This window comes from Myotis daubentonii, chromosome 8 (genome assembly GCF_963259705.1).
Source record: "Myotis daubentonii chromosome 8, mMyoDau2.1, whole genome shotgun sequence".
NCBI lineage: Eukaryota > Metazoa > Chordata > Mammalia > Chiroptera > Vespertilionidae > Myotis > Myotis daubentonii.
Genome location: NC_081847.1, coordinates 12993880 through 13007522, shown reverse-complemented (window position 1 = coordinate 13007522; position 13643 = coordinate 12993880). Strand labels below are relative to the sequence as shown.

At 42.6% G+C, this 13643-nt stretch overlaps 1 protein-coding gene across 3 annotated transcripts in view; it reads right to left on the bottom strand.

The window, feature by feature from the left end:
- B4GALT5 (beta-1,4-galactosyltransferase 5) overlaps nucleotides 1-13212 on the bottom strand; it is a 79018-nt gene extending 65806 nt beyond the window's left edge. For 2 of the 3 annotated variants that reach the window (XM_059705341.1, XM_059705340.1), the window contains exon 1: nucleotides 12883-13210. Coding sequence is in view for 1 of the 3 variants with exons in the window: in XM_059705340.1 (XP_059561323.1) it covers nucleotides 12883-12997 (115 nt within the window). In the remaining 2 variants the exon portion in view is untranslated. Of the gene's footprint in view, nucleotides 1-12882 lie in introns of all 3 variants that reach the window. The other variant, XM_059705339.1, reaches the window with a different exon arrangement.
- Nucleotides 13213-13643: the final 431 nt, after the last annotated feature.

The following is a 13643-nucleotide window of genomic DNA, read 5'->3' as shown; positions in this document are numbered from 1 at the left end:
ATTGAGCATCTACTGTGTGCCAAAACTGTGTTCTAGGCACTAGAGCTACAACAATGAACAAGAGAGAAAAGACTTGGCATTCCCTAACCGGTTTGGCTCAGTGGTTAGAGAGATCTCGGGTTCAATTCCTGGTGTATCTCGGTTGCAGGTTTGATCACCATTCCCTTCCTCCTCCCACCCCACCCGACTCCCCATTGGGGTGCATGTGAATGAAACCAATCAATGTGTCTCTCTCATATCAATGTTTCTCTCTCTCTCCTTTCCCACACCTCTCTCCCTTCCACTCTCTAAAAATCAATGGAAAAAATATCCTCAGATAAGGATTAAAAGAAGAGAGCGACATGGCCCACGGATTTTACAATGAATTAGAGGTCTGAGGATGGGCAGCAGTATAGGAGTTAGACAGTGAAAAAGACAAGGACAGAGTCTAGTCTGTGCTGGAAACCAGATAAAGGCCCATAAGGCTGGAGGGAAGGGAGAGGAATAGCACAATGGAGCTGGAAAGGGAGGCAGAGATCAGATGACTAAAGAAAGGCCTTATAAGGTAAAATAAGGAGTTTGAATTTTATCTTTTTTAAAAAATATATTTTTATTGATTTCAGAGAGGAAGGGAGCGGGAGAAAGAGATGGAAAGATCAATGATGAGAAAGAATCATTGATCACCACCAATAGCACTAATCCCTGCCAAGAATATGCACAACCAATGGGCCCAATGGTGTAAGACATTAAGCTAAATGTCCTTTCAAAAATTTCTTTAAAAATTTTTTTGCTGTCTTAAATGTCTACAATTAAAATATATTTGCTATTATTCCTGGCAATTAAGGGATGTTAACACCAACTGAACACCAGTTGAACTGACTCCCAATTGAACATATCTGTCCAGGAGCATAAAATCACTCAAAACTCTGAGTATTTTTTACTAACCTAAAGCTGTGCTCCCTAGCCAAAGACTTAAAAAGTAACAGAAACATCAACAAAAAAACAAGAAAGCCCACTGCATGGGAGAGCATATTTGCCAATGTTATCTCCAATAACAGTGTGATCTCCAACATTTACAGGGAACTCATACAACTTAACAAAAGGAAGATAAAAAACCCAAATCAAAAAATGGGCAACGGACCTAAATAGATACTTTTCGAAAGAGGACATAAGGAAGGCCAAGAGACATGAAAACATGCTCAAAGTCACTAATTACCCAAGAGATGCAAATCAAAACGACAATGAGGTACCATCTCACACCTGTCAGAATGGCTATCATCAACAAATCAACAAATGACAAGTGCTGACAAGGATGCGGAGAAAAAGGAACCATAGTGCACTGCTGGTGGGAATGCAGACTGGTGCAGCCACTGTGGAGAACAGTATGGAGTTTCCTCAAAAAACTAAAAATGGAACTCCCATTTGACCCAGTGATCCCACTTCTAGGAATATATTCCAAGAAACTAGAAACACCAATCAGAAAGGATATATGAAAAAAATAAAATAAAATAAAATAAAGAGGATATATGCACAGCTGTGTTCATAGCAGCACAATTTACAATAGCTAAGATTTGGAAACAGCCTAAGTGCCCATCAGCAGATGTGTGGATTAAAAATAGTGGTACATCTACACAATGGAATACTACGCTGCTGTAAAAAGGAAGGAACTCCGACCATTTGCAACAGCATGGATGGACCTGGAGAGCATTATGCTAAGCAAAATAAGTCAGTTAGAGAAAGATAAATATCACATGATCTCACTCATTTGTGGAATATAATGAACAACATAAACTGATGAACAAAAACAGAACCAGAGACAGAGAAGCATCAATCAAACCGTCAAACCTCAGAGGGAAGGTAGGGGAGGGTGGGGGTAAGAGGGAGAGATCAGCCAAAGGACTTCCATGCATGCATATAAGCCTAACCAATGGACACAGACACCAGGGGGGTGAGGGCATGAACTGGGGGATGGGGAGACAATGGGGGGATAAGGACACATATGTAATACCTTAATCAATAAAGAAAATTAAAAAAAAATAAGTAACAGAGAGCCCTGGCTGGTGTGGCCTAGTTGGTTGGGCGTTGTCCCATGCACCGAAAGGTATTGGGTTCGATCCCTGGTCAGGGCGCCTACAGGAGGCAACGGATCAATGTTTTTCTCTCGCATTGATGCTTCTCTATTTCTCTGCCTCTCCCTTCCTTTCTCTCTAAAAATCAATTTTAAAATATATCCTCGCCCTAACCTGTTTGACTCAGTGGATAGAGCGTCGGCCTGTGGACTCAAGGGTCCCAGGTTCGATTCCGGTCAAGGGCATGTACCTTGGTTGCAGGCACATCCCAAGTAGGGGGTGTGCAGGAGGCAGCTGATTGATGTTTCTCTCTCATCGATGTTTCTGGCTCTCTATCCCTCTCCCTTCCTCTCTGTAAAAAATCAATAAAATATTTTAAAAAAATAAATAAATAAATAAAAATAAAATATATCCTCGAGTGAGGATAAAAAATAAAGTAACAGCCCTAACTGGTTTGGCTCAGTGGATAGAGCGTCAGCCTACGGACTGAAGGGTCCCAGGTTCGATTCCGGTCAAGGGCATGTACCTTGGTTGCGGGCACATCCTCAGTAGGGAGTGTGCAGGAGGCAGCTGAATTGATGTTTCTCTCTCATCAATGTTTCTAACTCTCTACCCTTCTCCCTTTCTCTCTGTAAAAAATCAATAAAATATATTTTTAAAAAAATAAAAAATAAAGTAACAGAGATATAATGCCGGCTTCATTCATCACTGTACCCCCAAGTAGGAGTATAACATGCACGGATTAAATTCATGCAGTTAGCTCTAAGAAAATAGCCAAATCAGGCAAATGCAAAGCCAAGTTGTAACTGTTTTTCTTTTATCACAGGCCCCCAAATATAAAAATTTTCTAAGTACCTACCTGTCTTTAATCACTACCATTATCACTCACATTTAGATAAATACTTTTGAAGTGCCATTGATACCAGGAAAAAAAGTCAAATTGCCAAATTTTATCACACGAGTTACAGGAGTCCAGCAGGTTTTACATGTTACATTTTTCTATTTCCTCATTCTTTAGCATTCTCTTCATTTTCTGATAATGTTTTGAAGGAAACGAGGGGAGGAGGTGAGTCCTGTGCTCACATCACACACCTCCTAGTCATCCAGGGACCATCCTGGCAGCCCATTTCTCATCACTATCTATCATCTTGTGCCTGTGCTATGGACTGAGGAGGCATGGGGAAACAGAAGACTCTGGTGAGTAAAGAATTATCAGTTGGTGTTCAAAGAACCAGAAGGGGAAAAAATACTTAATACCAAAGAACCACAATAGACATTTCTTCAAACAAGATATACAAATGGCCAATAAACACATGGAAAGATGCTCAAGAGTGTTGGTCATTAAGGAAATGCAAAGCAAAATCACAATGAGCTATCACTTTACACCTACTAGGATGCCTATACCTCTACTCAAAAGAAAGGAAAAAATAAAAAATAACAGTGTCGGCCAGAATGTAGACAAACTGGAACTCTCATACATTGCTGTTGGGAATGTAAATTGGTGCCACCACTGTGAAGAAGCCTAGCAGGTCTGCAAAAAATTAAATAGAAGTACTATGTGACCCAGTAATTTCACTCCAAGGTATATACCCAAAAGAAGTGAAAACAGGGACTCAAACACATAAATGTACACCAAAATTCATAGCAGCATTATTCACAATAGCTAAAAGGTAAAAACGATTCAAGTGTTCATCAACAGATGAATACATACAATGGAATATTATTCAGCCATAAAGAATGCAGTTCTGACATATGCTAATGCTACCATATAAATGAACCTTGAAATCATCATGCTAAGTGGAATACACCAGACACAAAAGGACAAATAGTATATGATTCACTTATATGAAGTATCCAGAAAAGGCAAATTCATAGAGACAGAAACTAGATTGGCCAGGGGTGGATGGGAGAAGGGTTATTGCATAATGGTACCAGAGTTTCTGTTTAAGGTGATGAAAATAGTGGTGATGGTTGTATTACATTATGAATGTAATTAATGCCACTGAATTGCACACTTAAATTATCCAAGTACATGGCAAACTTTATGTTATATAGATTGTCTCATACACACACACACACACACACACACCAGCAAGGAAAATAAAAGTGCAAAGTAGTATGGGGCAAAATGAATACCAAGTCACTTCAAAATCAGAATTAATACAGGAAGCATTCCTTCCCCCAGTGTAAATGCAGTCTAACAATGAAGAGGCTAACTTGCCCAGGCAAACAGTCTATTCACTCACATCACTGAATAATTTAAGTGCATATAATATAGTAGGCACTATCCTAGGCACAAGGAAATTACAATCCAGAAAACTTCCCTATCATTACTCTATTAATTATGAGGATATGGATAAAATGAGCTTTTATTAAATAATTAAGAATAAAAAAAATTTTAAAGAGTAAATGCTTTTATATTTAAAATACAGATTCAAAATAAGTACATCAAGAATTATGCCCTAGCCCTAACCGGTTTGGCTCAGTGGATAAAGCATCGGCCTGCAGACTGAAAGGTCCCAGGTTCGATTCCGGCCAAGGGCATGTACCTTGGTTGCAGGCACATCCCCAGTAGGGAGTGTGCAGGACGCAGCTGATCGATGTTTCTCTCTCATCGATGTTTCTAACTCTCTATCCCTCTCTCTTCCCCTCTGTAAAAAATCAATAAAATATATTAAAAAAAAAAAAAAAGAATTATGCCCTAACCGGTTTGGCTCAGTGGATAGAGCATCAGCCTGCGGACTGAATGGTCCCAGGTTCGATTCCAGTCAAGGGCATGTACCTTGGTTGCGGGCACATCCCCAGTAGGGGGTGTGCAGGAGGCAGCTGAATCAATCTTTCTCTCTCATTGATGTTTCTAACTCTCTATACCTCTCCCTTTCTCTCTGTAAAACATCAATAAAATATTTTTTTTAAAAAAAGAATTCTAAAGCCAGTCTACTATCATCTTTGCTCCGTCTGGTTTAACTTCCTTAAGTTGGTAATTTTGTCATTTTTCTGTACTGGAGTAAAAGATTTTTTTAAACTACACAAACATGACCACAACACATTTAGAAAAACACTATTTTCTGACCTTCATCAGCCAACAGTCTACTAATCAGAAAATATAAACATCACAATCATGAATACAATTTAGTCTTGGCACCTAAAAGCAGAACTTCTCAAAATGGGTCAATTAGCAGTTCTATGAGAAAAAAATAGTCCCACTTTTCCATCTTTCAAAGTTGAGGGGTGTTCAACATAAGAATTAAGCAAAAGATTACATGTCTATTAATCATACTTTGAGGACCACCTGGAGGGTGAAGAAAAGTTTCCTTTTTACTGGTATTTAAATGTTTTACAGCTCTTTAATAATAATAAGCAGTTGTGCTCACTAGTATACCCTAGATTAAGTTTTGAAACACAACACTGAGCTTTCCGACAAGGTACACTTTCCCGTACTTGATGCTACACAACATTTTTCATCTTCGTAATTAGGCCACTAATTGCCTCAGAGCACTGTTTATAATTGATGACAGTAACTAAGGTACCTCAGAATCAATGACCAGGTTTCCTTCTGATCGCTGCAAAGTACCTGCATATTTCTGTAACCTGGGAAGGAGGAGGAACAATACCTCGAGTCTAATAATTGCTTACTCAAACTAACAAAAGAAGGGAGGCAAAGGGGGAATGTGAGAAGAGAGAGCACTTTAAATTATTCAGTGTGATTCCCATGCTTGGGAAAACACTGAATTCATGGGATCAGTAGGAGGTATGAATGTTCTCCAGTATAAAGCCACAATATAAAAAGAATTACTGCGTCAAAATGTAAAATTCATTTTCATGTAACATCCAGTTACCTACTAGTACAGGACTGAGGATGGGGCAGGAGCTAATGAGTCCAGGGCTCTATTTCATTCTTAAAAGAAAAAGTGTGATGCTAGAAGAAAGGACTGATTTAGCAGATTGAAACTTAAAAGGATTACCCAGAAGATAAAAGGGGAGGGGGACCTTAACATCCAAAACATATTTCCATAAAATTCTTTTAATTTTTTCCTTTGACCAAGACAGCACAATTTTCTTTTTCCCTGCCTTTCTTTGTCACAATTTCAAAGACAGACTTCAATATAGAAATTCATATGTCCTAAAACAATAGCATTGCAGTATGAACTTTGCCATTCACCCCAAAAAGCGAAACTGTGAAGTCTGATAATTACACACAAACACTGCACCATTCCAGCAGTACCACAGAATCCACAGCTCAGTATTTCATTAGAGGTGGAGACTAAGTGAATGAGAAATCTGAATTTTTTTTTTTAATGGGGTGTCTTTTAATAGTGACAGAAGTCACTATCCCTTTTATACTTCAAGGTTCAACTCACACTTGCTCAGAATCATGTTAATATCAGATCTAGAAGGGGCCCTAGAATCTGTGCAATTACCTAAGTTCACAGATGAGAAAACAAGTAAAAGTTTATATCTAGTTACTGGTAAAGTTAGACTGGAGCCCAATCCTCCTAACTCCCAGTGTAGTACTAGTATTATATCTAGAGGGACATCTCCTATAGTTATAAATAATAATTAAAAATATGGAGCTTTGTGTCAAGTTCTATATTAAGCCATTTTACATGCATATTACATTTAATTCTTTTACAACACTCAGAAAAAGAGTAATACTCTATTTGGCAGATAAAATTGAAAATGATTTGCCCACTCAGGGCTGATTCAAACCTAGGTCTGACTGATTTCTAAATTAAAGTTCAGTCTTATTCTACCATGGCCTACAGGGTCCTGACCCCTCCTACCATTCTGACCTATCTCCTACCACTCACAAAACCCAGTCAACCATCACTCAAGCTCATCCCTACCTCAGGGCCTTTACATGTGCTGAGTGGCCCCTAAACCCACCCCCCACCACCACCCCCAGACCTGTGAGTACTGGTTCTACCCTTTCAAGTCAAATATCACCTCTTCAATCAGGTTTTCCCTAACCACTCAATCTAAAACAGTCCTCAGTCACTCCCACCACTACCTGAAATTATCTTGTATACTAGCTGTCTCCAATTAGAATAAAAGTACCACAAGGACAAAAACTTCCAGAAACGTTCCACCATATTCATTTCTAGACTGCCCAATACACAAAAGAGTACCTGATAAAAGGAGACACTCAAAAAAATTATTTGTTGAATAAAGGAATGAATACCTGTGTCATTAAGAGTTAGTATCATACAATAAGCACTTGATACATACTATTTTTTTGCAGTTGTTTATTGTGAGTAATCTTATCTAGTAAACTTATAATTTTCTGCTTTGGGCAAGTTAATGACTCGACATGGGTTTATATGATCATCTATTTTAAAAAAGCAGTCAAAAGTCTAGAATTCAAATAACTCCCATACTTGGAACGTGATAGGCAGACACTCAAATACTGTATTAAATACTGTATTATTGACCCACAGACCTTAAATTCCTTTAATATTCTCACAACTTTCTACAAAAAAACAAAAAGCAAAACACTACCACCACCAGTGTGTAAAGAAACACATTCTTTCATTTGGCTAGTAATAGAAACTAAAGAGTAACGGCTCTTTCACTAACAGTACACACAGCCTCCCTCTTCTCATGATAGCGCCATTAATTTCTTTTAAGCCAACACCCCATCTGTTTGCTTCAGATTATCTTTTATCATGACCAACGTCAACCTCCAGTTTTCTCTATTTCTTTGACAGGCCTCAGCAGCATCACAGTCCTCACTTGTGGCTTGCTCAAGTTTGTGTTCAACATATCTTCCATGATCTAAAAAACTGTACAATTAGGGCAAGTAGGTCAGTAGCATTCTGGCTGCTATGGCTTTGGAATTCCTACTCCCTTGAGAGCTCTAAAGAGTCATGGCAACACAAAGAGACCTTCCTTCCTGGTGATTTATTTTACACTGCTCCCACTGGCCTGTCAAGCACAGGGTAGGAAACTGGATTGGAGCAGAATTGCCTACTGGCTTGAGTACTGAAGGCCTGGAAAAGTAACTGATACTGTCTGAACGGCTGCCTCCAAAGACTGTCCAAGTCTAGCAGATTTTCACTGTTAAAGACATTTCAACTCCAAACCCATGACCTTGTTGCCAACATAGCAAAAGAGAACATAAAACATGACCAAAGTCCTGGTCAAAAGGGTACTATTCAGATTTATAACTTCAGCCTTCTAAGAAGAATGACGTGATGCAATACTCAAAGAAAATATGTGAGTGTGCATATGCAGGCACATATGGAGGGAGGGGGTGTCTTCAACAGGGTAAGGCTTCTTAATTTTCTAAAATAAAATAACCCACATTTCACCACATTTATTTCATTCCAGAAAAGCGCAGGAACTAAGTGCATTGAAGCATTTAGAGCACATTTTCATGTGAGAAACAATGACAAAAGGCTTTTTTCATACAATACTAAAGTGAGGGGAATCTGAAATTGTTCTGTGGTTATTAGAAAAAGTTGCATTTGATTAGGAAAAAACAACGGTTCTCAACCTGTGGGTCGCAACCCCTTCACAGGGGTCGCCTAAGATCATTGGAAAACACATATATAATTACATATTGTTTTTGTGATTAATCACTATGCTTTAATTATGTTCAATTTGTAACAATGAATTTGGGGGTCACCACAACATGAGGAACTGTATTAAAGGGTCACGGCATTAGGAAGGTTGAGAACCACTGGAAAACATGTATCTTATCTAAATCTTAGTCAAATATTTGTACAAAGTGTGAACGAACTTTCAACTTTCTATATGTAAACAACTTTCTATACAATTTCTTCACACTGGACAAACTGTAAGAACAATTCATTAAGACTTTAAGATGTAGTTCTAGTTTTTCAAGCAGCTTTGTTTTTTTGTGCCAAGATCAGAGAACCAAGCGACTTGCTCAAGGTCATCTGGTCAAGTCAGGTGGGATTAGAATTACTGGTTCCTGCTTTCCAAAAGCCAGCCATAAATCAAACTTTTCTTGGAACTAAGCAGGCCAAAAGGGAAAAACCATTCTCCATTTCCTTTCTTCAATAATCAAAGGACAAAAGAAAAATTAGTTTAAATGGTAGAACTGCAATTAATAAAATTTCATCACTGCATCAAGTATTACCTCTTACCATGCACAGGCAACTCTCTCAAAATTGGCAACATTGAACAATTTGCAAAGGTCAGTAACCTCTATATAACCTTCCCATATGATGGCATCATAAACTTATTAAAATGTTTTTAAATCAGCACTTCATATATGCATCTATAAATAGTTCACGTATCTTCTAAAAAGCTTGGTCAGACTGGAATATGGAAGTACTCTGAGCCCTTAGGTCTTTTCTAAGGTAAAGGATCATAAATAAGTTCAAAGTTTTCTTCAGAACCCTGAAAGGAACAGGGAGATTTCAACAGTGCAGGTAAAATTAGTGATTAAATAAACAAGAATCACTCAGGCTGTGGGGCTGAGAGGACTAGAAAAAGGAGGCATTTTTTTCACCCTATCACCTTCCTCTTCCTTTTTCAAATCTACCATTTCCATCACACTTTCTGCCCCATCCTTTTCATTTCTACTTTTAAACTGCTAATTTAAAAAAAAAATTACTTTTGAATTAACAACAAAAACAGTATGTCCAATGAAACCATATTTTTTAAAATACTATTTGGATTGGGATGGGAATATTAAAGTAGCTAAGAGTACTTTGTATTTGTTACAAATACATTACAGTCATATTTAGTAATTTTCCTCACATCCAATCTCCTCAGTCAAACAGTACCATCACCCCATTTCAGATGACCTCAGGTCCAGGAAAATTTCCCTTTAATCTGTAACTATGAGTCACTGATGTTAAAAGCTGACATTAGATCTCAAAAGTACTAAGTTAATGGCTAGGCTGGGTTACATTATCTGAACAACTTTAAAACTTTTATAACCAACAATGATTTTTCTCATCTCAAATTCAAGTCTACCTATTTCTGAATACAGTTATAAAACATTCTTGGAGTGATGGTTTCTCTTCAGCCCTTGAGCAAAATGTGGCCACAGGGTATATAAAGCAAATCAAAAGCGAGGACTGGAAAAAATTGAACCTGGAAGGAAATACAAGTTTGACACTTTCCATTCTGCCAGAAAACAATTGTCATTACTTGGAAATATATTAGGTTGAGCCATACCAAACTGCCATTATATACAACTGTATTTTCCCTGCAAAAAACAGAAATTTCATATGGTTTGGCCTAATGTTATTTTCTAAACTCATTTTAATAATTATCTCAAATAAGGTCTTCATATCCCAAAGCACATAAAACCGTCTACTGTTCTAGACTGCCTTAACCTTTTGAAAAGTTTTGCCACTTTCCAAACCTGGTCATTTGAAAAATTTAGCTCATTAACAGAAAAGTCAAGTAAAAACCACCAAACAGGCTGAACGTAACCATGTTTTCATGAAACCTAAAACCACCCCACATCCTCTTTCACTAACAGAATTTAAACCCTAAGCAGACCTGCCTTTTAGAAGACTTACATTTAAGGAGACACAATGAAAAAGTTAAGTGCTTGGCAGCCTTTTCAGTTATTAGTAATAAAGGAATCTAAGCATGGTAAGCATTAGTAATAAAAGAATCTAAGCAGTGAACTGGGGTTCCACTGACCTAAAAATCTACCACTAAGGAATTTTAATTAAGTTGGTAAGTTCCATTTCTGTTGGAGAATTTGGCTTCTAATTCTTCTAATCAAAAGGGGGGTTGCAATCCCTGTGGGATACATTTTTCCATTTAGATATGGCTGATTTACACACCCACAGCAGAAATAACCTGTCACCTTCACAAAAGGGGTTATGGTTCCCAGACTGCCTCTAGGTCCAAATCCATCATTTCACACCCATTTTTATCAGAGTCTAATATCCAACATGCTAATGAACTACTCTCAATGAATTCTATTAATTACTCAACATGTTCCTGTTCTACCAAAATTCCTATCTACTGGATGCTTTTCCTAGGACACCTTATCAACTGTTAGGGCAATCTGATGTTGCCTGTTCTATCTTCCTAGACCTAGTGATAGTATAAACCATCAAGTGAAATATGCTTTTAAAAAAAATCAGGAGAGAATCTCCTGCTCGTCTCTATTTAGCTAGGTCAGTGTTGATAGGTCAACAGGCACTAGTCACTACTACAATCCTACCAGGCATTTCTCTGTAATTTATTAAACCATCAACCTTTTCCTAACATCCAAATAATCCAGACTTTTTCTAGCAGAATTTACTCTTCCTGCCCCACCCTCAACATCTCCTGATCATTTTTCACCCTAAACTGAAGTTTTCCTCTAGCACCCCAAGGTGATGCCAAGTCAGGGCCAAACACATTCCTGAAACCTTCCATCTACTCCCTTCTTTCTAAAGTTTTGGGGTTTTTTTTGTTTTTTTTTGTTGTTGTTGTTGTTAATGAAAACTATGCATCAGGTACAGTGACAAGTGTTTTAAAAGGAAATGTATCTACTCCCATCCTTCAAACCCTATGCGTTTAGGACCCAGTATCCCATTTTACAGAGGAGAAAAACTGAGGTTGAAGAACTAACTCAAGGTCATACAGGCCAGGGACTCAGATCCAAGTCTGACCTCAAGGTCCTCTGACCTTAACCCTCTTGCTATAGTTGCTACTAATCTCTGGTCACGTCCTGGAGGTCTGCTCTGTGGTCCTATAAAGTCTTGGGCAGGGTTCCGTTTCTCCAGTGGCTGTCTTGCCTTTAAAGGACATGCCTTTGTGAAGAATGAGTAACCGTCCCATCTCTTCTCCATTCTCCTCCTTCCCACCTGACACCACTTCCCCAAGGCCCTTATCACGTCTCCTCCTCTAGGGCCAGAGTAAATGTCCCCTCTGACCCCAGGGCAGGCACCAGAGAATCCTGAAGGGCCGCCTTCTACCGTCAAGCCTAGGAGAGGGCAGAAGTGAAAGAAAAAAGAGAGGCGCCCACAGCATCTGAAGTCCACGCTCGGGAGGAAACTGTGGCAGGGGCCCGGAGAAGGGTGTGAGGTTTTGAGCCGTGGTGGTGGGTAGTGAGGGGTGTTAGGGCAGAAGGGGTGGGGGGGGGGGGGGAGTGACAAGTGTGCCCTTGGGGGTGGGCGGGGCGGGGGTGGGGCGAAGGCAGGGAGCCGGCCAGGACGCTCACTCGGTCAGCGGATTGAATGGGGAGTGGACGTCCCTACGGGAAGGGGGTGCCGCCGGGCAAGGAAAGGGATCGGGTCACCGGGGAGAGAACGCGTGCGTGGGGAGCAGGACTGGAGGTGGACGCAGAGGGGAAAGTGGAGGGAAGAAGGGGCCGGGTGATGAGCAGGAAACGGTTTAGTCACGGGGAGGCGGGAGGGGGAGGATGGATGGCCACCAGGAAGGTGGGGCGCCTCCAGAACCGCGCACTAGACGAGGGGTCTCGCGGTTCCACGAGGACCCGCGGGCGGGCCGGGGAGGTCGGGGTGCCCGGAATGCCCGGACCGGGGGCTGGAGGGGACCCCGGGGCAGGAGGCGCGGGAGTTCTGGAGCCGAGAAGCGGGAAGGGAGGGTCCCGGGGCGGTGAGGGCGGGAAAGGGGGCGTCCCGGCCCGCAGGAGGGCGGCGTGAAGGCGCGTCGCGCTCGCACCGGGATGGGGTTCGGAGGGCAGCCGGCGGCGGGGGTGGGGAGGGAGTTTCGGGGCGCAGAGGGCGGGAACGTCCTGGCGTCCCCCGAGGGTCAGGCCGGGGTCCCCGTAGCTTTCTGTTTTCCAGCGCCGGGGATCCAGCGAGGACCGGGGTTCCCCTAGGACGAGGCGGGGGTTCCCGGGGTCCCCTCGAGGCCACAGCGGCACCCCCCGTTCCCGTCTCACCTATGCCGGGCGCCACATAGACGAAGTAGAGCAGCGAGGACGAGAGCGAGAAGAAGAAGAGCGCGGCGATCAGCGAGCGGCGCGGCAGCCGCAGCAGCCCCCGGCGGACGCGCATGCTGCAGCCGGCGGCCGCCCGAGGGCCGGGCCGGGCCTGCTCCCGCCGCTTCCCGTCCGCCGCCTCCTCGGCCTCCGCCGCCGCCGCCGCCTGGGCCTCGGCCACCACCTCCCGGGTCTCGCCGGCCGCCGCTCTCAGCCGCCTCGCCGCTCCCAGCCGCCGGCCGCCGCGGGCCGGGACACATGAAGGGAGCAGGGGCCGGAGCGGCCCGGAGGGAGCGCAGCGGCGGGGGCGGAGCGGGGGCGGGGCGGGCGGCGGGGACGGGGCGGGGCCAGCGCCGCTGGCCCCGGAGCCCAAGACCCGCGAGCGCGCGCGCGCTGACGCCCGGCCCCGCCGCTGACCGGCGGCCCGGGGAACGGCGCCAGATGGCGACAGCCCCTCTCCGGGCGCGGCCACCGCCCAGGCTTTCGGGGAGCGTTGCTCCAGTGCCCGTTGGCCCCGCGCTTGGGCACCCCCAGCTCGGGAGCCCGAGGGGCCATCTGCAAGGTCTGAAGCGCCTGGTCGCCTAGGGCCGCACAGGATCTGGGATTGTAGACCCGGGAGCTCGCTAGACGCTTTCATTCATTCACCCATTCACTCATTCATTCAGTTCTCCATGTATGGATGCCAGACATATGCCAGGCGCCGTTCTTGATGCTGGGGAGGC